General features: G+C 39.4%; 1 protein-coding gene across 1 annotated transcript in view; it reads left to right on the forward strand.

Moving 5' to 3' along the window:
• Positions 1–26,182, forward strand: part of robo3 (roundabout, axon guidance receptor, homolog 3 (Drosophila)) — a 96,769-nt gene that overhangs the window by 55,637 nt on the left and 14,950 nt on the right. The window contains exons 7-14 of the mRNA XM_024261674.2: positions 3,926–4,050; positions 9,057–9,228; positions 9,514–9,719; positions 21,001–21,082; positions 22,708–22,876; positions 23,385–23,551; positions 24,529–24,650; positions 24,728–24,944. Coding sequence (XP_024117442.1) covers positions 3,926–4,050; positions 9,057–9,228; positions 9,514–9,719; positions 21,001–21,082; positions 22,708–22,876; positions 23,385–23,551; positions 24,529–24,650; positions 24,728–24,944 — 1,260 coding nt within the window. The remainder of the gene's footprint in view (positions 1–3,925; positions 4,051–9,056; positions 9,229–9,513; positions 9,720–21,000; positions 21,083–22,707; positions 22,877–23,384; positions 23,552–24,528; positions 24,651–24,727; positions 24,945–26,182) is intronic.

Genomic DNA, 26,182 nt, shown 5'->3' on the forward strand with positions numbered 1-26,182 from the left:
CAGTAACAACATTACAAGACGAAACTTGGTAATCAATGAAATACCAAACAGAACAAGATCCAGTTCGGCAAAAACAACTAAACAAGCAAAAACAGCTGCACATATATGAGGACAGGAGAAGCAAGGAAATCCAATGGCTAAAATAGACAACCAGGATTTTGGTTGATATATTGTAACAGATTTTTGTGTGAAATTAGCTAGTCTTTATTTCATATGTGATAACATCTGTACATCCTTTAAAACTGAATCCGAATTCTTCCCCTATGCCACGACTTCTCCCAACCCCTCCAATTGTAGGGGCGTTTGAAGGGGTAGGAGTGTCCCAAATAGGGTTTTTATGGGCTAACCCACGCCGCGGAGGGATACAGGACTCTCCACGGCGGGGGTGACCAGCTTTGTGCTGTGCGATGGAGGAGAAACCCATTTTTAACGTGGGTGTGGTCTGAAGCACAGAAGTTTACATGTACAGTAATGACTTTTTGTAGTAGCATAACCTTTTTACAGTTATGAAACCAATGTTGTTTTGTATATTTGAGTGCTGGATCTCCACGCTAATGCTAGCTGACCGGCGACTGTTGTGGGAGTGTCATCCACTATTTTTCCAGAACTCTCAGTTTGGAGGGCTAAATGTAGGGATAGGGAGAAGCCATAGGGGTAGGAGAAGAATTCAGATTACCTTTTCTGAGTGTCCACATTGACAGTGGTTTGTACACAGTTTTCAATGTCTTCCTTGTTTTCAACAACTATTGTTTGTGTCTCCCATAAATAACCTGCTGAGTGTTCCACAGTGTTGCCTGAGACCAAACACAGCAGCTTCCATTTCCTGGGATGGTTGAGATAAGGGGGGATCAGGAAGTGAGCCCACATTTTCTCAGAATGTTCCCTTTGGAGCTCTCCCCCAATAGAAAAAACTTTCTTTATCTGTGTCTAAACACCTTGAACAAAACAGTTAGGGTTGGTAAGTTAATACCCTACAGTTTATTTTTCTGTTTTTGTTCATTAGAAATAAATGAGAAAATAGATTGGTTTAGTGTCCTTTTTTTAATTGAATTGGATTTTTATAGCAGTGAATTCTCATTTGCTATTTCTTGCCTAGAGAACAGTAATTATTAAATCTCACTCTCCCTTAATACTTTCATCTTAAGACTACAGTATTCTTCCTCATTCATAACAATTACCAAAAGGACATAGAATTACATAGAATAATTCTTCATCAACTTCTCATTAGGCTAGAATGTCTTCCTCTAAATGTGTTACCTCAACATACAGCTCTTATTTCCTTTTTTGTCCTATTCCTGGAACAACCATGCCTGTGTTCTGGAGTTTTAGCAACAGCCAAGTTATGAAACAAGTCTCCAGAAATAGTTGAGTGTCTGTCCCGTGACTTTCATTCTTTATTTAGACCTTCTGTAACTGACTTGACAGATTCCGTCTCCTGGATTTATCAGTTTGTTCTGTCAACAGAACTCTCATTTATTTTGGAAAACTTAAAAAAAAGACTGCCATGCTGTTCAACCAGAATCTCAGCTGCTCAGATAATGTATGAGCACAAGTGGCTTACATTCAATGTTTGCTAATTTTCTCATGTATATTTGAGCTGCTTTGTTACGATTCGTGGTCCCATTTCTATCTCCTGCGGAGCCTTTTCCATGCCCTCAATTTCAGTTTCACTGTCGCAGCAAGCTCATCCCTTAGTACTAATTATTCATTACAGCCGTAGGCAGTGTGCCAGCTGCTTCTTACAATGAAATCCTGTTATTCTGCAGACAGTGCTCTGCGGTACACCAAAAATGACGCATTTGGACCTATTGGCGACAAAAGTGCTGGGTGCAGTACGGAGCTGTTTTCGTTCACATTTTTGTGCTCCTAAATGTTCTTGTCTTTTCTTTATTGAGTTTGTGTGAGCTCAACCCTAAGGCAGTATTGCATAAGTGCAGATTATCACTCTGCATTTCTTTAATATTTCAGGGCCTACATCAGCCTCTGGAGGGAGTAGACCGGTGGCTCCATAGATGAGGTTGTCCCTGAAATACTGCCGTGGAGGTTTGAGCCCTGACCTTTAGTGGTGGCTAGGAAGGGTGCGGGGCAGGGAAAGACCCGTCTCTCAGCTGAGATATTAGCATGAGTCGTCCCTCCAACCACCACTCTGTTGTGTGACGCGCCCAAGTAGTCATCAGGGATAGTGATACAAAAAAGAGGAAGCCACTGGAGGAGAGACCGACCAGATTAAACATTTTTTTCCCAAGATTTTACGTCTTATATTTGCTTTAAGTGGTTTTATACCCCTCCCCCCACAAACACACTTTCAAACACACACACAAGCGCATATGTACATATTTTGTCATTCTGCTGTCCATCAAACCTTCATAATCCACTAACTGATGTAACTCCTGTCAATGTATTTGACTAGAACTGCTTTCAGCTCTAAAATATTAGCTGCTACAGTTAGGATACATTTTGACGAAGCAAAAAAGAAACTAATTTAAAAACATACAAACTTCAGAAGCAGCATTGACCAAAAAATTGTGGATTTCTTTGTATCTGTTTGAGTTCTGAACATCCGTTCAGAAAAATGTAGTTGAAAACAAGTTGAAGCAAAGGTATCTAACAGTTGTCGGGGGATCTTTCTTTTGTCTTGTTGCATTGAATGGATTTTGAAACGCTCTTCACTGTTCAGCTCTTTTGCAAACAGAGAGTTTGAATGAAGGAGGGCCAGGAGATCAGGTGGGACGATGAGAAATCAATTAGGACGTTGGAGGGCATCATTATGTATTCACACCCCCTCTGTGGAGGACAGCCTGTCACTTTGCCACACAGTCAGTACAAATCAAAGAGGCGTGTGCGAGAGCACACACACACACACACACACAGACACAACGGTGTGCAGTACGTCAGATAACTCACAATCCAGCTACCAGGCTGTTGCAGAGCAGAAAGGTGACCCACAAACCTGAATTCAGGCTGTAGTTCAGCCAGAACAGGTCATTTTGATTGCACATGAGATGGATCAAGCCCTATTATGTAGTGCGTAAAAGATGCAAAAAAATAACAAAAATAATTATAAACTAGAAAAGTTGCATTACCAGCGCTAGTGTGAATGCTTTTTGCTGAAAGTAGTCACTGAGGATGCTGAAGCTTTTTGAAAATGATTACATAATTTACTTTAATTGCATAAGGGATTAGCTAAAAATGCAAAAGCTATTTGCAAAACGTTTAAATTTAATAAAAGACTGGAAATTTCGTTAAAAAACTATGAACTATAAATTTCAGAAAAAATCTTAATACATGCCAATTTTGCAAAAAATTTGAGTGCATTCCTTAAATATGAACTAAACTCTAAATTAGCCCAAAAAACATTTGCAAATAAGAAATTAGCCAAAATTAGCAGTATTGTATGGCCCACAGGCACTACCCGCCCTTTCCCTCCCTCTGAAAAAAAACACTATTTTTTTTTTTTACAACTTTTAAGACTATCGTTGAAAATGGTGCTCAGTCTCACAAATGTTATGAGTAGACTTGGTCCTTTATGAAATTATCCATGTAAAGCTTAATGCAAGCATGAAAAAAATGATTTAATTGTATATTCTGGCAGACTAAAAGCTTTAGATTTTCCTGGTGGAGAACTTTGCTCTGCAGTCTCTGAAACCTGGTTTGTGTGAAAGGCTGAGTGACGGATAAAAACACTCTCCCTGTTTTGTCCTGACGTGCGCTGCAGTGAGCGTGCACGTGTGTACATGAGGTTTTGTGTTGTAGGAAAGGCGGAGGGATGGGAGAGGTGTCAGTTGTGGCTGGTTTTGCTCTCAGCATGTCTGCCACACGTCCTCCGTGCGTTCCGCTCCGCTCACTGTCACACAAACGCTGCTGCATGACGTCTTTGTTCCAGGTGTGTCCTCACTCCCTCACGTCTGTCTTCTCTGTCACGCAGTGCCTCCCCAGTTTGTGATTCGGCCACGGGACCAGATCACAGCTCCGGGCCGCACCGTCACCTTCCTCTGCGGCACCAAGGGGAACCCTCCTCCTGCTGTGTTTTGGCAGAAAGAAGGCAGCCAGGTGAGAAAGGGTTTTGCAAAATACACTAAAACACTTATTTAAAATTATTGTTTATTGATTGATTAATTGTCTGAGAAAAGTGTAGAAAGTGAGTAGTGTGAAGTTTTACTGCCTCAAAACATCTGTAATAATACTTCACTGATTTCACCTTCCCCATAGTTATTTTTAGAACATAACTTCCACAATAATTGAGGGAATACTACAGATGAAAATACATATAAATGTCCACCTGCAGCAAAAGACAAAAGAATTTGACCTTTTTTTAATTGTTATTATCACTCTAAGAGCACAGACGTGCAGGACACCGCGCAGCTGCTCAGTTTTATTCATGAAGTTTAGCGTAAACTGTGAGATGTGTGAGGAGCTGCAGCCTCCACATTCCAAAGGGAATATGAAGAAAGAGGACGGTCTATTTATTGCTTATATTTTTGAAATGTTCTATTTTTGTATTAGTATTATTTTTTTTGAATTTTTCTTGAAGATCATATAAAGAGTTTTATATATATATATATATATATATATATATATATATATATATATATATATATATATATAGTGTTGTCTATTTCTTCAAAATGATTATATTTTTATCTCTTAACTTTATTTTTATGAAGATTTCAGAAAGAGTTATTAATATTTGGTTATGTGTGGCTTTCTTGAAAACCATAAATGTTTTTGTGATTGTTACACTTTTTCTGTAAGTCTTCAAACTAGGGCTGTAACGATTCATTTTAACAACGATTTGATTTGATATTAGTGGTTGCCGATCCGATCAATAGTCAATATTAGTTCATTTTGAACAATCCGGTTCACTGACCTAAAATGGATCAGGACATCTTTAATCCAAAGTGAGCGTTTTTGTCCAGAACTTTCATCTTTTTCCTTTAGCCGTTTGAGCCGCAGGTTCTCAGAGCGTGATACACTCTGGACAGATCGCCGGCTTTCACTCCCACGGCGAAGCTCACTCGCTCAATATGCTGGCAGAGAGAAAGACGCCGGGGGGGCTGCCACCTCGGGTCTCATCAAGACATTAAAAAAAGGAAAAAGATCTCCTAATTTTATTTTCCCCCCCTCGGATTAATACGAAACCGTGAGCCTACAGCTCAGCCACAGAGACACAGAAACACAGTGAAAGTGGCTGTCTTACAGACACAGCCCTCTGTACCTGGAAAATCTTTTAATAATAATCATAACCTAAACATGGAGGCATGATTACTGATGTTTTTGTAGAACTCTTCACAATAATTAAACCTTATTCCTGGACATCATATGTGTCTTCCATTCATTCTACGTGAGATATGCACAGACAGAGCTCGTAGTGATATGGCCCTCCCAAGAGACAATCTGGGACCCCCTCCTGTAGCCCGGGCAGGTCTGTCCGTCCTTTCCCTGCAGAGCGGTGTTCACTTTGTAGAACAGAGCTGTCATGTACCCTGAAGTGGAGCTTTTCAAGCTACTCTGGCAGATCCAGCTCAGAAAAGCTGATGTCTTTGGTGTTAAAAACGTTTTCACTTCTTCCAGATATGCAGCAAAACGTTACAGCATCTCCACTCTGGACAGACACCTGCCTTTATAGTCCTAGAAGGAGCTTCAGACAGATGAAACGCTTGTTTTAGTTCATTGGTTGCAGACTCCAGCATGCCTATGGGACTGGAGACTTTCTGCAAACCTTGACTGCAACGATGTAAAAGTCATGCTGCCAGTCAAACACCTGATTGGCAGCACTCGAGTAACAGAACCTCCAAGCAATATCCGTAGCAACAGCTGTAGAAGCTGCTTGAGCACACGCTTGTTCTTTGCTCATGCTTCACCAGTAAACAAGGATTTAACCGTATAAAATGTATCTCAGCATTATCACAGCAAGGAACACACAGTTCTGAGCTCCATGAAGAGCTACATCTCTTCCCTCATCCTGTTCTTTTCCATCATCTGTTGCTGCACTGCAGAGCCGCTGTGACTCACACACATACTCCTCACCTTTCATCATCCAGCAAGTGTATTATTCACCATCATGTGAGTGTGCAGAGCCCTGCGTGCGCTCTGAGCGATGTGTGTAATTGTGTGTGTGAAAGGCGAGAGCAAGATAAGCACTGCAGCCTGTTGGAATGCTCTGAAAGGCCTGATGAGAGTGTGTGGGTGCCGGTAGCGTGGCTCCCAGGTTTAGATTAGAGGGAAGGAAAAAACGGGAGAGTGGAGGAGGCCTGCCGAATGTGTGGGAGCAGGACGACAAGCGTGGAGGAGCGAGATAACAAGGAGAGGAGACATGTGGGAAGCATGTTGCAGGTCGGAGGTAGGAGCAGTGGGAGAGTCTGCAGGAGCGGTCGTGGCTCTTCTCCTGACTCCATTCATTTGACTGAAGATGCACAGAACAAATTACAGGTGGAGGAACAGTGAGAGTTTTTAGGGTTCATGAGTATCTCACTCTTCTTTTTTCCAGCTCCCATCAGGGGCTCATCAAAAAAAATCTGTTGTTCACTTTGTAAACTTCTGCATAAACGTTCAGCTAGTGACGCTATTCAAATTTTAAAATGTTCAGCAACCACTGAGGGTAATTTGGCATTAAGGTTTTGATTTAGCAACATGCTAGCTGTTTTTGGCTAATTTAGACATGTTTCTAGTTCTTTTTGCAAATTTGGAATTTTGCTAATATATTAGTATTATACTAGCTCTTTTAGACAAAATAAGACATTAAGTTATTTTGGCAAATTTTGAGTTTAGCTAATATTTTAGCATTTTGCTAGCTGTTTTTGCAAAGTTAGACTTTTTCCCATTTTCTTAGGCAAATTTGGAGTTTAGCTAATATTTTAGCCTTATGTTAGCTGTGTTAGCAAAAAATGTTTTTTTCATTTTCTTTAATTCATTTAGCATTTAGCTAGTATATTGGCATTATGCTAGCTCTTTTTCTTGACAAAATTAGACAATTTTTATGTGTTTTCAGGCAAATTTTGTTTAGCTAATATTTTAGCCTTATGTTAGCTGTGTTAGCAAAACATTTTTTTCATTTTCTTTGACTCATTTAACATTTAGCTAATATATTAGCATTATGCAAGCTATTTTGGCAAAGTTAGACTTTTTCCCATTTTCTTAGGCAAATTTGGAGTTTAGCTAATATTTTAGCATTATGCTACCTGTGTTAGCAAAACATTTTTCAATTTTCCACTCTTTGACTAATTTTTCATTTAGCTAGTATATTAGCATTATGCTAGCTCTTTTTCTTGACAAAATTAGACATTTTTATGTGTTTTCAGGCAAATTTTGTTTAGCTAATATATTAGCATTATGCTAGCAGTTTTGGCAAAGTTAGACTTTTTCCCAATTTCTTAGGGCAAATTTGGAGTTTAGCTAATATTGTAGCATTATGCTAGCTGTTTTAGCAATCATTTTTCAGTTTTATTTGACTAATTTGGCATTTAGCTAATATATTAGCACTATGCTAGCTGTTTTTGGCAAAATTTTACGTTTTTACAGTTATTCAGGTAATTTTGAGTTTAGCTAATATATTAGCGTTAAGCTAGGTGTTTTTGCAAAATTAGACTTTTTCCCAGTTTTTTGGTAAATTTTGAGTTTAGCTGATATTTTAGCATTATGCTAGCTGCTTTTGCAAAACATTTTTCAATTTTCTTTGACTAATTTGGCATTTAGCTAATATTTCAGCAAGCTGTCAACTTCAACAGTTTCAGCTTCTCCGCCATCTGCTCTGGCATCTTCACATTCAGTCTACAGCATTTACACTAGCATTATCACAGCTAAAGCTGTATATGTAGTCGTGTGAATGCTTTACACACTATCGTGATTCTCCTGCTCCTTTCTGTACGTTTTTCGGCACACATCACACTGTCAGCAATCTTTGTATCAAAACGTTCAGCTCATTCAGGACATTTCTGCTTGTACTTTTGGTATTGATATCTTTTGCAGTTTTTAACATTTTACGCTATTTATGCAATTTTTCAGCTCCATTAAAATGAATGGGAATTTCTTCCAACTCTTCAAAAACTTTGTGCACTTTTGAAACTTAAGCAATCAGGACATTCCAGCTTGTACTTTTAGTATTTGTATAGTTTATATTTTTTAAAATTTTATACAATTCATGCTTTTTTTCAGCTCCAACCAAAATGACTTTAAAACACATACAATATTGGTATCAAAACTTTCAGCATGTTCATGCTTTTACATTTGGTATTCATTTGTTTTACAGTTTTTTAATTTTTTTTAAAGAAATTTTTCAAATTCTTTGTGCACTCTCTGCAGTTTTGGTGTTAAACGTTCAGCATTTTCAGTAAATTCATCCTTGTACTTTTTATATTCAAACCTTTTACGCATTTAAAAATGTTATGCAATTTTTTATATATATTTTTTATTATTCAAGTGCTCTGTCCAATTTCTCCAATTTTTGCATTTTTGGTATGAAAACATTCAGCACGTTTAGGACATTACTCAGTAATTAAAGTAAATTGCTTCAAAATCTTCAGCGAGAACTTTCAGCCATAAGCATTCACACTAGTGTTATTCCAGGTAATGCAACTTTTCTAGTTAACATTTATATTTTTCATTTCATTAATTAGCTGCTTCATTTCCTAATGCTGGGTCATGACGTTTGGATTTCAATATATTTAAAATTTTATAAACTTAATTTTAAATAGTTTTTGTGAGATGATACATGTTTTTGGTTGATCCTTTTAAGTAAAGACCTCACACTCTGTTAAAAATGTCAAACATTCCAAATGTAACATTTATCGACTAATTCTGTTAATGGCTGAAAAATGACTTTTAGCTGAAATACAATCTCCCAGTATGTCTGGCATAAACTACCATTTATTGTTATTTTCAGGGCTGTGATCAGTTCTTTATCAGCTCAGTACATTTGTGTAGCAGTCACAGAGTTCATGTCGCTCAACTTTATAAAAGCAATTATTGCCAAATGAACAAGTGCAGCATCTGAATGCGTGAATTGATAAGATGTTGAAGGCAAAGACTAATTTGTTTTCCATGTCTTTTTCCGTTCGTAGATCTTGTTGTTCCCCATCCAGGAGCCGTCCCAGTCTGGTCGTTTCTCCGTGTCGCTGAGCGGTGAGCTCACCATCGCTGATGTCCACGTCCAAGACTCGGGCTACTACATCTGCCAGGCCATCAGTGTGGCCGGCAGCATCCTGACCAAAGCCCTGCTGGAGGTGGAAAGCAGTGAGTGTGAACACACACAGAAATCCCCATGCTCAACTACTGGGGCTTATAAAGCTCCGCCCCATTTCACCTTTAACGGTCGGTTTGAGATTTTGTGATTAAAATGTTCCATCTGTTTTTTTGACCAATGGGGGGCTTTATGTTGGGCCTCCGGTTTCAGAAACACTTTGTGGTTTATTTCAAATGCCGTGCTGGTGAGAGAGCGATTTAGATGGTAAACAATTGTAGCTTTGTAGGTAAACTCTGCATTCAAAATTGTCAAGTGAGTGTTGTCTGTCCCTCAAGCACCTTCGGACCGTGTCCCCCCCATCATCCGCCAGGGACCGGCCAATCACACCTTAGCTCCTGGTTCCACTGCTCAGCTCCACTGCCACATCATAGGGAACCCCACTCCCAGCATCCAGTGGGAAAAAGATGGTCAGAGGATCCTGGGAAATGACGATCGAATCAGTCTGATGGAGAACGGCACCTTCCAAATCACTAACTTACAGGTCAGTAAATAGAGGTCCTCCACTTAAGCTGAAATGTTAAAATACACGTGAAGTTGTCGAGCCTTAAATGTCAGTGGGTGGCTGTGCATTTAGGAGTGAAACTTAAAACATGTGTCCTATAAGTATACAGTGTTCCTTGTTTATTGTGGTGGTTATGTTCCATGAGTAACCATTTTTTTCTTACTTTTATCAGTTTAAATTGTGTCTTGATTTATTTCATGTAGGCACCATCATCACCAAGACAAAGAAATTGTCTGATTAACGTGTTAATATTTATTTATGCAAATTACTCAGATCTCATGGAGCAGCAGTCTTCCTCTTTGTTTTAAGCCAGGGGTCTGCAACCTGCAGCTCCGAAGCTACTTGTGGCTCTTTTACCTCTCCATAGTGGATCTTTGGCTAAAAAAATGAAATAATGGTATTTTTTTTAAGTAAGGGTTACTACATTAGCATTCTTTTTCATTTATATTAGTTAGGTTTATAAATGTATATTATAAATGTATATTTGAGGTGATAGAAGATAAACTATGTAATTTTCTGTTTTGCTCTGTGTTTCTACAGAATACATCGATTTCAAATACTAAGCAAAACTTTGGTAAAAACTCTAATTCTTTATTAGTTTAAAACACATATTATCTTATGCTGTCCAAAGCTACACTGTTATGATCTGGTCTGGTGCAAGGCGTCTTTTATTTTGAAAGGAAATCATATGAGCTTCTGTCAAAGTTGAGAAAATGCTAGTTTCATTTTCTATTTCTGTTTTTATTTATGCCACAAAAGAAGCATTATTCATATTTGTTATAAAAAAACCATTGTAATGAATGTATGGCGGTATCAAAATAAGACTTTCTACTAAGTTTTGATCAGTAGGAAACAAAAAAAACCTGTTAAAGGTTGCAGATCGCTGGTCTAAGCGGTGCAGTCATGCACAGCGTGCATTAAAACACGTCGTTTCTTCCCACTTATAAATTATTACTATTATTTTTTAAACTAGTAAATATTTAATTGGTTTTTAGTTCTTTAATCTTGGTATTTCTCTCAGTTTTGATCATAAAGGAGACTATTTGAAAAATGTTCTTTCTAGCCGCTTTTTGTTCATCAAATTTACTTAGTAAAACATTGTGAATAATAGTGATTAATCATGATCCAATCATGTGATTGATCTATTGTTTTTTTTGTTTTTAATTCATTGACAGCCTTAATTTAAAAAAATGTTCTAAATGTACAGTCTTGCGTGTGCTTTCATCTTGTGAATTTTCAGAGATAATAACTGGTCAACCAAAATACTGCAACAAAAAAAAAAACTGCGATTAATTGCAATTAATTTTTTCCCAGATTTGCGATTAATTAGTTACTTTTTTCAAATTGATTCCCAGCCCTAAATTTAATTGATTGAAACTGTGCAAGAACCACTAAAATCTGATCATGAATATTATGGGTGTAATGATTCATTTTAACAACGATTTGATTTATTTCATAATCTGTTGTGGCCGGTCCAACTCATAGTCGATTTTGGTTCATTTTGATCTGATTTAAAATGGATCCGGGACATCTTTATCCAAAACTTCAACTCAGATAAATACCTGGTACTGAGCCATGAAGGTGAAGTTTTCTAGATTCCTTGTATTTCTTCAAGATAATCAAGTGTAAATTAAACATGTGAACAGTCGAGTAAACAAGAATGAATCGATTTCTTCAATTTATATTGATTTATTTCATTTTGAATCGATTTATAATGGTTTAGTTTGATTCGAATAACAACTTGGCTCAGACAAATCAGCACATCACTGCGTTCTATGAACTCGAGAGACATTGTGACACATGGTGAAACAGCAGCTTAAAGTGCCTAAGAAAAATGTTCACATTTGGTTCAAATGAAGATTTTTTTTACGAAAGCAGGAAAGGAGAAATGGTGACGTGTGATCACCATGATAATGAGTCTTCAGGGCCATTAGCAGTCGTTAGCGCCATCTGACTCCATGCTAATGAAATCCATTCTGCCCCAAAGTCCCTTCTGAGTACAAAGCAGCACCTGAGGTCACTGCAGCCTTGACAAGTCTCAAAGAAGCTCGCACATTAATTGATTGTGTGCTCTCAATGATTAACGATTGCAAAGACTTGTAATTAAATCCTCAATACATCAGTGCGCGCATGAGTGCGGCAGAGATATGAAATAAAAGGACGAGATGAAGCAGAAGCTGCGAGTCAGGAGCCTGGAATACATTTTCCTGCTGTGCTTATTTTGTGTGGGGATGGAAGGCGGTGATTTGACAGCTGCGTGCATTACTCTGAAGGTGCTCAGGCTTTGAATCGCATCTAAAGCTGTCAAACATTATGCAGATGTTCCCTGCAGACTCTGGTTTAGTTTGATCTGAAACATGTAAGCAAATGGTATTTATGGACTAATGTTTGAAAGATGAGATTAGTTCCGTACATCAACAGTACTCGACATACTCCTCTCCAAGTACCTTGGGAAGTATCCCTTTAGAGGTCACCACAGAAAATCAGTTTTCACTGATTTACACATTTGGTTTAGAGTTTTACGCCGGATGCCCTTCTTGTCACAACCCTGTATTTTAACTGGGCTCGGGACGGCACATTGAGACCCAGACTTGGGCCCTCTTGTGGCCCCATAGTGAGGCAGTAGCATGAAGGGTCTTGCTCAGCGACCCACACTGGATTAAACTCATCACACTTCCTGAGAAACGAATCTGGGTTTGCTCTGCACCATTCCTGGCTGCAGAAGACTGAGCCACCCAACCGCCTCCAAGTATGTTCGGAAAAAAATCCATTTGCAGAAACATGGATTCAAACAGTTTTTGTTCATTTCAGGAGTTTGACTGCTAAACTTTCACCTAGAGCTGCCACGATTAGTCAACTAATCAACTCTTAAAATAGTCGACGACTAATTTAAAAGTCCATTAGTCGTAACTTTATATTATATGGAGTCAGAGAGTAGTAAAGTTTAACTAAGTTGTTCAAAGTTGTTCACCACCCAAAAACATCACTTTTTCCACAGAGGTGGGGACTCAACTCACATGACTTTGCCTTGAGTCAGACTCGAGTTATGAATTTGACGACTTTAGACTCGACTTGGACTTTCAAAGCTCTGACTTGTGACTTGACTCGGACTTTCATATAAATAACTTTGACTTGGAAAGACTTGCTATTTTTCCCCAAATCCACTTGACAGAGGCCAAACCGCAGTCTTCCTTTCTCAGTTTGTTTGTTTACATGTGGTGTCGGCCCAACATCCAATCAAATTAAGGCCATGTTGAATTGATCCGACACTCCAACCAATCAAATTGCAAAAAAACTTGACTTGAAAGGACTTGAAACATTGATTTTAGGACTTGTTCATCGACTTCGGACTTGTTGGTCATGACTTGGGACTTGACTTGAGACTTGTTGGTCATTACTTTTGACTTAACTTGGGAATTGTTGGTCAAGACTTGTGACTCAACTTGAGACTTGTTGGTCATGACTTGTGACTCAACTTGTTGGTCATGACTTGTGACTCTACTTGAGAATTGTTGGTCATTACTTGTAACTCGACTTGAGACTTGTTGGTCATGACTTGGGACTTGACTTGAGAATTGTTAGTCATTACTTGTGACTCCACTTGGGACTTGTTTTCTCATGACTTGTGACTCAACTTGGGAATTGTTGGTCAAGACTTGTGACTCAACTTGAGACTTGATGGTCATGACTTGTGACTCAACTTGTTGGTCATGACTTGTGACTCGACTTGAGAGTTGTTGGTCATGACTTGTGACTCGTCTTGGGACTTGACTGTTTTTGACTTGGGACTTGACTCGGACCCGAGGACAAAGACTCGAGACTTACTTACTGCTTGCAAAACAATGACTTGATCCCACCGCTGCTTTGTCATATTTGAGTCAGTGAGACCAAAACTATTTAGTAAAAAATAGTTCCTTGTTTCAGATGCCTAACTGATTTGATTTAATCTTGTTTTAATAAAAGAAACAAATGAAGGAAAGTCATTACACGTTTATAAAACTATCATCTTAATTGTCTTTATTTTTAGTTAGTTTAAAGCTAATGATGGTTGAGATGTGTGTTTTACATCCACTTTGTGGATGACCCGATTAGTTGACTAATCGTAAAAAAAAAATCAGTGATTTGTCAAGTATTAAAATAATCGTTAGTGTCAGTACTTTCATCCATACCAACAATTGCTTTCACTTATTGATCATTTACCTTTGCTTGGTAACACAATCCAACATTTTAAAACATTAAAGGGGCGAGACAACTAAAGAAACATAAGAATTTTTCAGGCTGCTTGGTGTGTCTGTGGTTAGCGCTCCTGCTTCACAGCAAGAAGGCCCCCAGTTCAAGTCCTGAATGGTAGACCTTTTTTCTGTGGACTTTGCATGTTCTCCCGACACATTTTCACTCCCAATTTTTCATATAAGGACATGTGTTTTTATTGATGGATAGATAGAAATATCACAAGAACAATTGTAGACATACCTCATTCATGAGACCAGACACTACACAGGTCTTCTGTTCTGAACCACGGTTGAATAGCGATTGATTCAAGTAGAATCCAGTACAGTTTGTGCATCAGTGTCCAATGTTTGAAGTCAACTGGCCTTTCTATAACACAGTTAATTAATCAGGTAATATCAACAATTCCATTTTAAAGAAAAAAAAAACATAACATTTTTAATTATTTGTCATTTTATTCATTTATTTTATTTGTATTTAATCAGACACAACAATTAAGAAAAATTCTTATTTACACCGATAACATTTTATTATTTCATATATGCTAACAAGTTCTGCAGACTCTTAGTACAAATAACCTCACGATGATAATTCAAATAGAGCACAGAAAACTTCAGCTACAAAACATGATTAAATAATAAAGACATGAAACTGCAGAAAATACTGAACTTAACCAGCAGACTTCCTCAGGACACCAGGAGAGGAGCAGATGGTTTGATGGTTCCTTGTGCCCTAGGAAGATATGGAAGCCATTATCCTGGGATTTCTGCCAGTCACACTGATGCTTTCTTTCACTGTGGTGTCAAGATGCCCTGAACAGACTGTGTCTGCATGCATGTGTGTGTGTCTGTGTGTGTGTGTGTGTTGTTAAATGGTTGATGGAGCATGTGGTACAGGATGGGGGCTTTGGATGTAAGGTCATAAAGAAAAGGGATATGGGCGTGGTTCCAAGTGCAGTGTGAGGACGGTGAAAAGGACTGCATGCAACTGAGTGAATAGATTTGATCAGATTCAAATCCAGTTCACCTGTGATGTAACTTTCATTCACACACAACAGAGAGAAACCCTTCTGTTTGCTGGGGGTGCAATTAGAATTTGGAGAGCAACACCATCATGATTCACATCAGTTGTGACGAAAACTTTAAAGACCCACTCCAATGAAAATGCTGTCTTTAACATGTTCTTGGAGCATTTTTCTCAAGAGAAATGATCCATGTACGCCTTGATTTTCCTCATCTGAACTGGTTCAAAACTGTGCGGCTGAATAGTATAGAATAGAATAGAATGGAAGCTTTATTAATCCTGTAAGAAAAATTTAAGAGCACCCAGCTTCTTGCAGTTACCACACAGACATAAAAACAAATACAATAATAAAAAAACTATCAAAATCTATTTGTTACAAAAGTAAAAATTTATTCATTCATTTTCCTGACCGCTTCGTCCCTTTTGGGGTCGCGGAAAAGTAAAAATATTAATTAAAATTGTAATAAATCCATAAAATGTTCAGGAATTAAAACTTATTACAATCAAAACCATAAAGCATTCAAACCTTAAATGATATAGCTCTGATGTTGCTCGCCATTGTTTTGCTTTGCTAATGTAAATGAAATGGAAATGTGTAAACAAAGGCATGCTGGGGTATTTCAACACGTTTTTACTCCCAACTCGTTACATAACGACGTGTGGTTCAATTTTGACGTATTGGGTGTTCGTAAAATCAAGAGTTTGCAGCTTTCGGGACGCAGTCCCAGATGCAATACTGGACGCGGACTGATCCTCGGGACACTTCCAGTACCGGTACCCTAACCTGACACCAGATGCAGAAGCAGTACCCGACGTTGTACCAGACACGGTACCGGATGCTGTACCAGGCACGATACCGGACGCGGCACCGGACGCAGTAACAGACACGGTACCTGATGCGTTACCAAATGCAGTAACAGACACAGCACTGAATGCAGCACCAGGCATGGTATTGGACGCTGTACAGGACGCAGTACCATGCTGTACCGGATACGGCACCGGACGTGGTACTGGATGCGGTATCAGATGCTGTACCAGACACGGTACTGGATGCTGTGCCAGACGCAATAACGGACATGGTACTGGATGCAATACTGCACGCAGCACCGGACGCAGTGCCAGACACGGTACCTGATGCGTTACCAAATGCAGTACCAGACACAGAACTGGATACAGCACCAGGCACGGTACCAGACACGGCACTGGACGTGGTACTGGATGCGGTATCAGATGCTGTACCAGACACGGTACCGGATGCTGTGCCAGACGCGATAACGGACATGGTACGGACGCGGCACTGGATGCAGTACCGGATATGCTACTGGATGCGATATCAGACACTGTACCGGATGCAATACCAGACACGGTACCGGATGGGTTACCAATGCAGTACCAGACACAGTACTGGATGCAGCACCAGGTGCGATACCGGACGCTGTACAGGTCGCGGCACCGGACACAGTACCGGATACGCTACTGGACGTAGTACCAGACACGGTACTGGATGCAGCACCAGCCATGATACTGGACGCTATACAGGACACGGTACCGGATACGCCACTGGACGCGGTACTGGTTGCGGTATCAGAAACTGTACCAGATGTGGTACCAGACACAGTACTGGATGCAGCACCATGTGCAATACCAGATGCTGTACAGGACCCGGTACCGGATACAGCACAGGATGCGGTATCAGACACTGTACCAGATGCGGTACCAGACACGGTACCGGATGCTGTAGCGTATCCAGTACCGGATCTGTTACCCGACACAGTACCAGACACAGAATTGGACGCAGTGCTGTATGCAGTACCCAACATTGTACCGGATGTGGTACCGTTACCAGACACGCCACCGTGCGTGAACCGGGCCCGGACACAAACTAGTACCAGTTTAGGTTACCGGTACTGGGTTTGAGAAATCTGAGTCCCAGTACTAGACTGGTTCTGGTTCGCGACCCGCAGGTTGGGGACCTATGATTTAATGGGAAGAGCCAGAACGTCAAAAAACGAGTTGGGGACACCCAAACGAGGGGCCCTCTACCAAATGTCCGTCTGTAACGGGTTGGGAATGAGAATGTGTTGGATATTCGCTCCCACCCATAACTTAGAGACAAATTTCTACCGCGTTCCTGCTGACTTCATAACCGTCACAGGCTTTTTGATTTTGGCTAAAAACGGCATAATCATAGTTAAAAAACCACTGGGATTTTTTTTTACAATAGAAAAAAATCTAGTTAGAGTGGGACTTTAAATCTTTAGCATGTGATCAAAATAGCTAAAATTCTGAGTACCATCTCCTGTCTCCATCTCCTTTTCCTCTCATACTGTTGCCTTGTGCATTTTGCAGCCCTGGACTCTTGTTCTTGATTAATTGTCCTCTGTCCCAGCTGTTCATCGCCCACCCTGCCTTCTGTGTAGACACAGACCCCCCCCACCTGGGCTCTGCCTCTCTCACAGAGAGATGCACCTTCATCCAGCTCACAGGTCGACTGAGGATCAGCGTCTACAGAGCCAGTAGGATGGGTGAAGAATGCCGGATGAGGCCGAGAGTCACCCATCCTGACCTTTTCCGCGTCCTGTAAGACACCCTGACAAGCCACTTAGGCCTGAGTAATTCTTCTGTCAGCTTTAGCGCTGAGCCAGCCCACAGATGCAGGAGAGGGGCCCGCTGTGCACTGCGACCCCCACGTCATTAGTCATGATAGCTGGTGCTGGGCACGCTCTGCATTATGTATTAGGGTTTTGACGGAGCCAAATAGGGCTGCACTTGTAGACTGAGCGAAAGACAGGTCGATTGTTTTTGTGATGGATTTATTCCTCGAGTAAACACATGAAAGTGGAATTTGACGAACTCACAACCAGCAGCTCTGTTAGTTTGACCTTCATGTCATCATACATTTGGAATGGAGTCACCAAAGTGTTTGGGTGAGACGTGTTAGAGGTTTGCTAAAAGATTATTTGTCCTTAATTGTCAACAATGGTTGTCTTCAGCTTTCTTAAGCTAAAAAAATATCTTCTTCCAGCCTATAAAGTCTCTGTTTTCTTACTCTAGCAGTGAGTGCACACTTTGAGGTTTTTATTGTCACTTCAAAGATTTTCAAATAAAAATCAAAACCATTGCTTTGTTTATTAGAGCAAAAAAAATAAAAGTTGTTCATTAGTCCAGTTTTTATACACATAAAAATGGCATTTCTGTTTACTGTCAAAGACAAACTATCCTGCAGAATTAGGTAATGAAACTCAAAAAGTTAGTGTATAAAAAACTGCTGAATGATTGGTGGATTTTTCAAAGGTGTACCAGTCTTTTTTTTTTAACAACAAAAGAAAATAAATATCAAACAAAGCTACATCTTTGTTGTACCAAAAAAAGTTCATAAAGGCTGCCAGGTTAGGTCGAATTCTACAAGTCTCCCCCTTAGTAGGAATTTCCAGTTTCCAATGTTTCATTGTGTCCCGTATTAATGCCTGGTCCACACAGATGCTGCTTCTATTGGGCGTCCTTGTTAACCTACGGTGGTGCTGGGCGATATGGACAACAATTTATATCACGATTTTTAAAATAATTTATATCATGATAACGATATATATCACGTTATACAACAATAAAGTATATTTTCAGCTATTCTCTGAAAAAAGTCATAGCTTACTTTTTTGACAATTTAAATAACAGATAACTGAATAGTCACAATTGAGAAACAAACATTTTAGTGTAGCAAAATAAATAAATGAGAACAGATGTGGATAAAATACGGCAGCCTTCACCTTTGTTCCAAAAATCAAAGGTATTTAAACTGAATTTGTGAAAAAAATACTTTTTATGAAAAACATTTTTTAAAGTGCACAACAGTTCATATTTCTGAGTGGAAAAACACATATTTGCACAAAATTCTGCTAGAATTTAGTCAATTGCGTCAATTGTTGAAGAGTTATAACAAAAACAAATTAAACACTGGAGCTAAAACTCTGATGATAAAGCTTTTATTTTTACCCTCAGAACTTAAGTCAGTGAGTGGAACTTCAATCTCATTTTTTGACATGTAAAGAAGTTTTTGCTAGTTTTACTTTGAAAACAGGAAGCTTCACCGACACTTTATTTTGAAGATTTGTTTATTTCTGCTGACAGTCGCACAGCGCATTCGGCTTTAAAATCCAACATTATTCTTAGTTCCAGAACAATACATATTTTATGACACTCTACTATATTAATAAAGATCATGATTCAATCTTAGACGTCGCAAATTTCCGGACTCGAATTTCCGGGATCAGATCACAAGAACCGGAGTGTTTGAATGCTTCTTACAGCTCTATTCCACAACTATGGTTTATCTCTTATTTTTGTAATCTTATATGTTCATTTTTGTGGACTTTCCTTGAGTGATACTAGGTTTGTTGTGTTAGCATAGCCTCCTTGCTAGCTTGTTTATATTTTGTTGTCTTCTGTTCATCGTCGGACGTCTTCAATTCAAAATGCAGCCAAATCACAGACGTCCCACTCTTCTTCTTCAAGATGCACTTACATCGGTGCATCTTGTATGTATGTCGTAAAACCTGCATGCGTGTGAATCAAAGAACGCACAATAAAATCACAATATGAGGACAATCTGTGCTAACGATGCTAGCGACATCTGTCACAGGAAGAAGGAGAACATTTGTGACTGTTTTTATCTTTGATAATTGTAGTCGTGTACAACTTTGAAGTGCAAGAGTCCATGTTGAAAACATACAGAGGAAGAATATATAAATATATATATATATGTTTTTTTGAGCTTTTTATCACTTTATGTCTGTTTTTTGTTATTTTAACAAATTAATTCCTGGAGTTTGAAGGTTTTGTCTCCAATGTTCACATTTAACTTGAACTATCGGACTGACAGATATTGAAGAGCATGATCTTGCTGCAGCCTCTATGGCCAACCTCTTGACGATCTCACTCGTTTAGCCTTTCAGACTTGATTCTGTCCCACAAATTTAAGACAAGCGAACAGTGAAGCTCCAGAAACGTGTCCCGGTGAAAAACAGCCTCACTTCAGACCCCCAAGACCTCTTCGCATTGTAAGCAATTTCACAGCCTGTCTGGCTTTTGGCTTGATTCCCAAAAAATGTAATAGCCAGCTTTCAGGAGTGAACACACACATACTCCCCGGCACATTCATCACACACCTTTTAATTACATCTGCTCTCCGTCTGTCCAGAATGCTAAGTAGCTGCTGAGCAGAGAGAGAAGCCTCGAAAATTTCTGCACGCCTTGCTGGTCATTAAAATTCTGTTCTTTGATCGTTGCTCCAGCTCTCCTCCAATGCAGTGTTGGAATCAGACAAGGAACATAAAAGCCAACAGCTTGACTTTTATATTCAGCTTTAAATAGGAGCTCTGAGGATACGTCATTTATGGAAGATTGAAAAGTTCTTTAGACCGACGCCATGTTGAGGCTCATCTGATGAGATTGCAGATATTCCTACGAGGTCAGCAGTTATTGATTCTTAAGGAAATCTGAGGCTTAAACGTAACAAAAACATTTAAGAAAGAATGACGATGTTTAAAAATGTTCTGCTGGATTAAAAGAAGAGCTACATTTTAAATCTTGGATGATTTCCACTCACATCCAACCTGTGGAGAATAAATCACACTTCATTCCATCCAAAGATGACCTTCATCTTTGTTTTGTTTGCTCCTCACTCCCCTGATCCCACTCTATCAGATGTCATCATCATATCATATCTGCAGAGAAACTAAACAACAAACAAAAGAAGCAGACAGAAAGTGACGCGTCTGTCTGGATTTAAAGAAAGGAAATCCAAAAGACTACTTTACTTTGATGCTGAGAGATTGCAGAGGTGAAGAGGCGCTTTCATCTTCTCCATCTCTGGGCTGTTTTGTATTCTGGGCATAAACACGGTGCTTTAACAGAGAGATGGCGTTTATTCTCCGTCACTGGTAATGGAGGCATTCACGCAGCCTCGTGTTCCCACGCTCATGCTCACCTCACTGATGTTTGCATCTTCCAGGAAGCGGACTCTGGAGTTTACACGTGTGTGGCCTCCAGCTCCAGCGGAGAGACCAGCTGGAGTGGAGTGCTCACTGTCAAAGGTACGTCTGTTTCACACATTGAAAACGTTCTCAAACTGCCGTCGTGTTCATCTAAGTCTCTCATTTCTGTAATGCTGTGTAGGGTCATTTAAAAGCTTCAGGGATGAAGACACTGAAAGCTAGAGACTTCTTTATTTTCCATGAAAGGTTGACAAATTAGCAACAAAACTTTTTACTTTTATGGCCAAACTGGTAGCAAAATATGAAAGTTCCCCCCCTTACAAATATAAGAGAGGCCTTTAGCTTTCATCATAGATATATTTCAACTACGAGAGACAAAAATAAATCAAGATAATCCCATTGTCTGTTTTTAAATAACTTATCTGTAAATTATGGTGGAAAAAAGTTTTTAGTTAATAACAAAAGTTCATCTCAATACTTTGTTTTTCTGCAAGTCTTCACGAGGTTTTCACAAAGTGTTTTGGTCCATTCCTCCATGCAGATCTCCTCTACAGCAGTGATGTTTTGGGGCTGTCGCTGGCCAAGACAGACTTTCAACTCCCTCCATTGATTTTTTTATGGGGTTGAGATCTGGAGTCGGACTACTCCATGACCTTGAAATGACCTTAAGAAGCCACTCCCTCATTACCCGGGCAGTGTGTTTGGGTCATACTGAAAGACCCTTCAATGCTAATAGAAGGAAGTTTTCACTCACAATCTGACCATTCATGACCCATTCATTCTTTCCTTTACATGGATCAGTCATTCTGGTCCCTTTGCTGAAAAACAACCCAAAGCATGATACTTCCACCCCCATGCTTTACAGTAGATATGGTGTTTTTTGGATGCAACTCAACACGACAAATAGAGCTCTTACCAAAAAGTTCTACCTATAGGATATTCTCCAATCCTCTTCTGGATCATCCAAATGCTCTCTGCCTGCTCATGTTGTGGCTTTAGCAGAGGAACACGTCTGGAACTGCAGGGTTTGTAGTGTGTTACTGATGGTAGATTTTGTTACTTTGGTCCCAGCTCTCTGCAGATCATTCTCCAGGTCCCCCCGTGTGGTTCTGGGATTATTGCTCACCGTTCTTGTGATCATTTTGACCCCACAGGATGAGATCTTGGAGGGAGCCCCAGATTGAGGGAGATTATTACTGGTCTTCCATTTCCTAACAATTCATTTCTTCACACCACGCTGCTTACCTATTGCAGATTCAGGCCTCCCAGCCTGCTGCAGGTCAACAATTTAGTTTCTGGCGTCCTTCGACAGCTCTTTGGTCTTCGGGAAGTTTGGAGTGTGACTGTTTGAGGTTGTAGACAAGTGTTTTTTATATAGATAATGAGTTCAAACAGGTGACATTAATACAGGTAAAGAGCGAAGGACAGAGAATCCTCTTACGGTTACAGGAAATCTTGCTTGTTTGTAGGTGACCAAATACTTATTTACCATCATAATTTACAAATAAATTCGTTAAAAATCAGACAATGTGATTTTCAGATTTTTTTTTCTCAATTTGTCTCATAGTTGAGATTTACCTATGATGAACATTAAAGATCTCTCTCATAGCTCTAAATGGGACAACTTGCACAATTAGTGGTTGACTGAATACTATATATATACACCACTAGCTACTGTCATTAGCAAACGTTCACTTCTTTCTGCTCCCTCCTGTCTGCATTAGAGAGTGCTGACCCGTCAGCGGCTCAGGCTGCAGAACCCTTCCAGCTGCCCGGTCCGCCACACAAACCCATCGTCACCGATGTGTCAAAGAACAGCGTCAGCCTGACCTGGCAACCCAACGCTCACGAGGGTGGAGCCGCCGTCACCTCCTACATCATCGAGGCGTTCAGGTGCTTCTGCAGCAGAACACAACACCTTCCTCAGGATCCTGTTTGCTCCTCCCCTTTTTTTTACTGCAGAGGGAGGAGTTTCAATTACAGTTGTTGCAACACTTTTACTAGTAACCGCAGTAAAAGTTTCAGTGAGAATAACTGTCAGAACATGTCGTATACAAAGTTTAGACGGAAGCTTTCAAAAATACAAAGTTTAAATCCACTGTTGGAAAAGGCTTTTTAGAGATGCAAAAGCTACGTTTTTCCCCTTGACAACTGAAAATAATTAACGACAAAATCATCTACAGATGAGTGGTAGCAGCCTTATACGTCAAGTGAAAGGTTGTTAAGAGATAAAAGCAGAAATCTTACAGCTGTTTGATGTTCAAGAACAACTTTCTGAGTCAAATCTCGTCTTTTCAGCCTCGTTTTGCTGAATAATAACCTCTAGACGTTATTATATAACATTTAATCTTAACAAACTTTCACATCAATGTCAAGATTTGCTTTGTCTCCCCCGTAACAGCCAATCAGCAGGCAGCACCTGGCAGACAGTAGCTGACATGGTGAAGATGGAGACGCACACCATCACCGGCCTGTTCCCCAACACCATCTACCTGTTCATCGTCCGGGCAGTCAACGCCTATGGCCTGAGTGACCCCAGCCCCATCTCAGAGCCCGTCAGAACACAAGGTCCGTCCTGGGTCGCGCTAACAGGGGTGTCAAACTCAATCTCACAGGGGCCTAAATCCAAAATACACCTTTGGTCCCAGGCCAAACAGGATAAACATTAATGAACACACTGAAACTACGTTTTTAAAACTTTAAGACAGTAACTTTTTAACATAATAATGACCTATATATAGTATTACCTGTGATAATACTAGTGTGAATGCTGTAAGCTGAATTTGGCTGCTGAAGATGCTGAAATTGATAGTTGAAAACACTGAAGCTGACAGCTGAAAATGTTGAAGCTGATAGCAACTAAAATATTAAGCCTACAAACTAAAAAAAAAAATAACCGGTTTGCAAAAAATGGTTAGCATGTAGCTAAAACATTAGCTAAACTCCAAAATGGACAAAAAATAAAAATGACTAAATTAGCCAAAACAGCTATCATGTAGCTATAAAAAAAATAATAATTCCAAAATACCATAAAAAGACTGAAAAAAAAACGTTAAAAAATAGCCAAAATAGCTAGCGTGTTAATATTAGCCTGACTCCAAAATATCCTAAAAAACTTTTAAAAAGCCTAAATTAGCCAAAACAGCTAGCATGTAGCTGAAATATTAGCTAAACTCCAAAATAGCCTAAAAATCTTATCAAATTCCAAAATAGTCCAAAAAGCTAACAGAATGCCAATTTTTTAAACTTTAAAACCGTAACTGTTTAACACAATTATGAATAATAAAAAGGCAGGAATATTATTCCAGAATAAATCAATTTAAACCTTAAATAACTTTCAATATTTACTCTCCATAAAAATATATTTTGTCAGAATTATATAAGATAACATCGGGCCATTAGTAACAATTTAATAAAATGATCTGGAGGGCCAGATATAATTACCTGGAGGGCCGGATTCGGCCCCCGGGCCTTGACTTTGACACATATGCCCTACAGTTTGTCAAACCAATACAAACCAACCTAATCACGTGGTTTTCTCTCAGACGTGAGCCCCACAGGTCAGGGAGTGGACCACAGGCAGGTGCAGAGGGAGCTGGGGGAGGTGGCCGTCCAGCTTCAGGACCCTGTCCTGCTCACAGCGTCCTCCGTCCGGGTCTCATGGACTGTGAGTCAAACAAACTTGTTTTTTTTTTTTGGAAAAGACTCATAAAACTATTTATCCTTCACGTTTGCTCTTCACAGGTTGACCGACAGTCTCAGTACATCCAGGGTTATCGCCTCTTCTATCGGCCTAACGGAGGGAGCTGGCTCCTCCAGGACATCAACTCTCCGTCGGAGCGCAGCAGCATCCTCAGCAACCTGCTGAAGGGAGCTGAGTATCAGATAAAGATCCGCCCATATTTTGATGAGTTCCAGGGCAAAGACAGCCGCACCATGCTGGTTCAGACCTCAGAAGAAGGTAAAAACCTAGAAAGACAAGAAGACTACTATTCTATTTCAGCTTAAATGTGGATTTATGTTTTGGACTTCTACTCGGTCATTTTGCCACCAGAATTTCTGTTAGAGTTCTGCAAAGATTTCAGCCTAAATCTAATTAAGTGTATCATCATCATCTCTGAATATTGTGTTTTGTGAGATTAAATAAATGCAAGCAAGTCACAACTGAGAAATACTTCGGAGTTTGCCAACAAGTGCGCCAAATAGTCACAGCCCAAAAAAAGCCTGGTGCAGTTTGTTTCTGGTGTCCTGAGACAGCTCTTTGGTCCCCAAAAAGTGCTGCAAGAAGAAAAGTCTCTCAGTCTCACAACACTTTCAAACAATACAAACCATCTCAAGGACAATTTAAAAAAAAAAAGAAAAAGAGAGTGGGAATGTGTTTCAAGAGACCATAAACTGATGGCTCCACCCACCTTACTTCCTCAGGAACAACCAGCTGCTCATCACGTTTTGATCAAAGTTTGCACCATAGAAACTCTAAATACTGCTCATACAGCGTTTTCAGGTCACCAACTAATCCATCTCTTTTGTTTATTCTGTGCACTTCTATAGGGTTTGACTAAAACAGAAACACTGTAGAGGCCAAATATGATTTTCTTTTTTTAAATGATGTTTTTTCACATTAGAATTGCAGGATAATTAGATACAGAAGAGTAGTTTGCTAATAAAAACACAGCTCCCAGCTAGCAAGGCCAACTTTTGCTGCTGTTTAATTGTTACTGCTTTAATATTTTTTAATGAATTTAAAACATAAAAAGAAGAAATTACTTTTTAGTCAAACCAAAAAAGCGGAAGCATTTTTTTTTTTTTTTTTTTACTATTTTGTACCTTTTATGAAAGAAAGAAGCATCTTGCACTTTTACTGATAAGCTTATTTCAGTCGGTTGTATTACGTTTTATTGCAATATATATATATTTTTTAACATTCTATTTAATGGACTCTATGCATGGAGCTGTGTGACGTATTTCCGTTTTTAAAATAAGACCACCTGTTTATTTCCGATTGTGGCAAACTCTTTACATTTACTCAGTAAATCTCTGTGTACTATCCCTGGTATTGTCTAATTTTCTTTATTTCTTACATTCTATGTTAATTTGTCATAGTGTATACACAATGACAATTATTTTGGAGTGTTTTGCTAGAAAGACAAACAGTGTGTCTAACATCATTTATAGTGACTCTTGGCAGCTTCAAAAGAC

The sequence above is a fragment of the Oryzias melastigma genome, linkage group LG14 (genome assembly GCF_002922805.2).
Source record: "Oryzias melastigma strain HK-1 linkage group LG14, ASM292280v2, whole genome shotgun sequence".
NCBI lineage: Eukaryota > Metazoa > Chordata > Actinopteri > Beloniformes > Adrianichthyidae > Oryzias > Oryzias melastigma.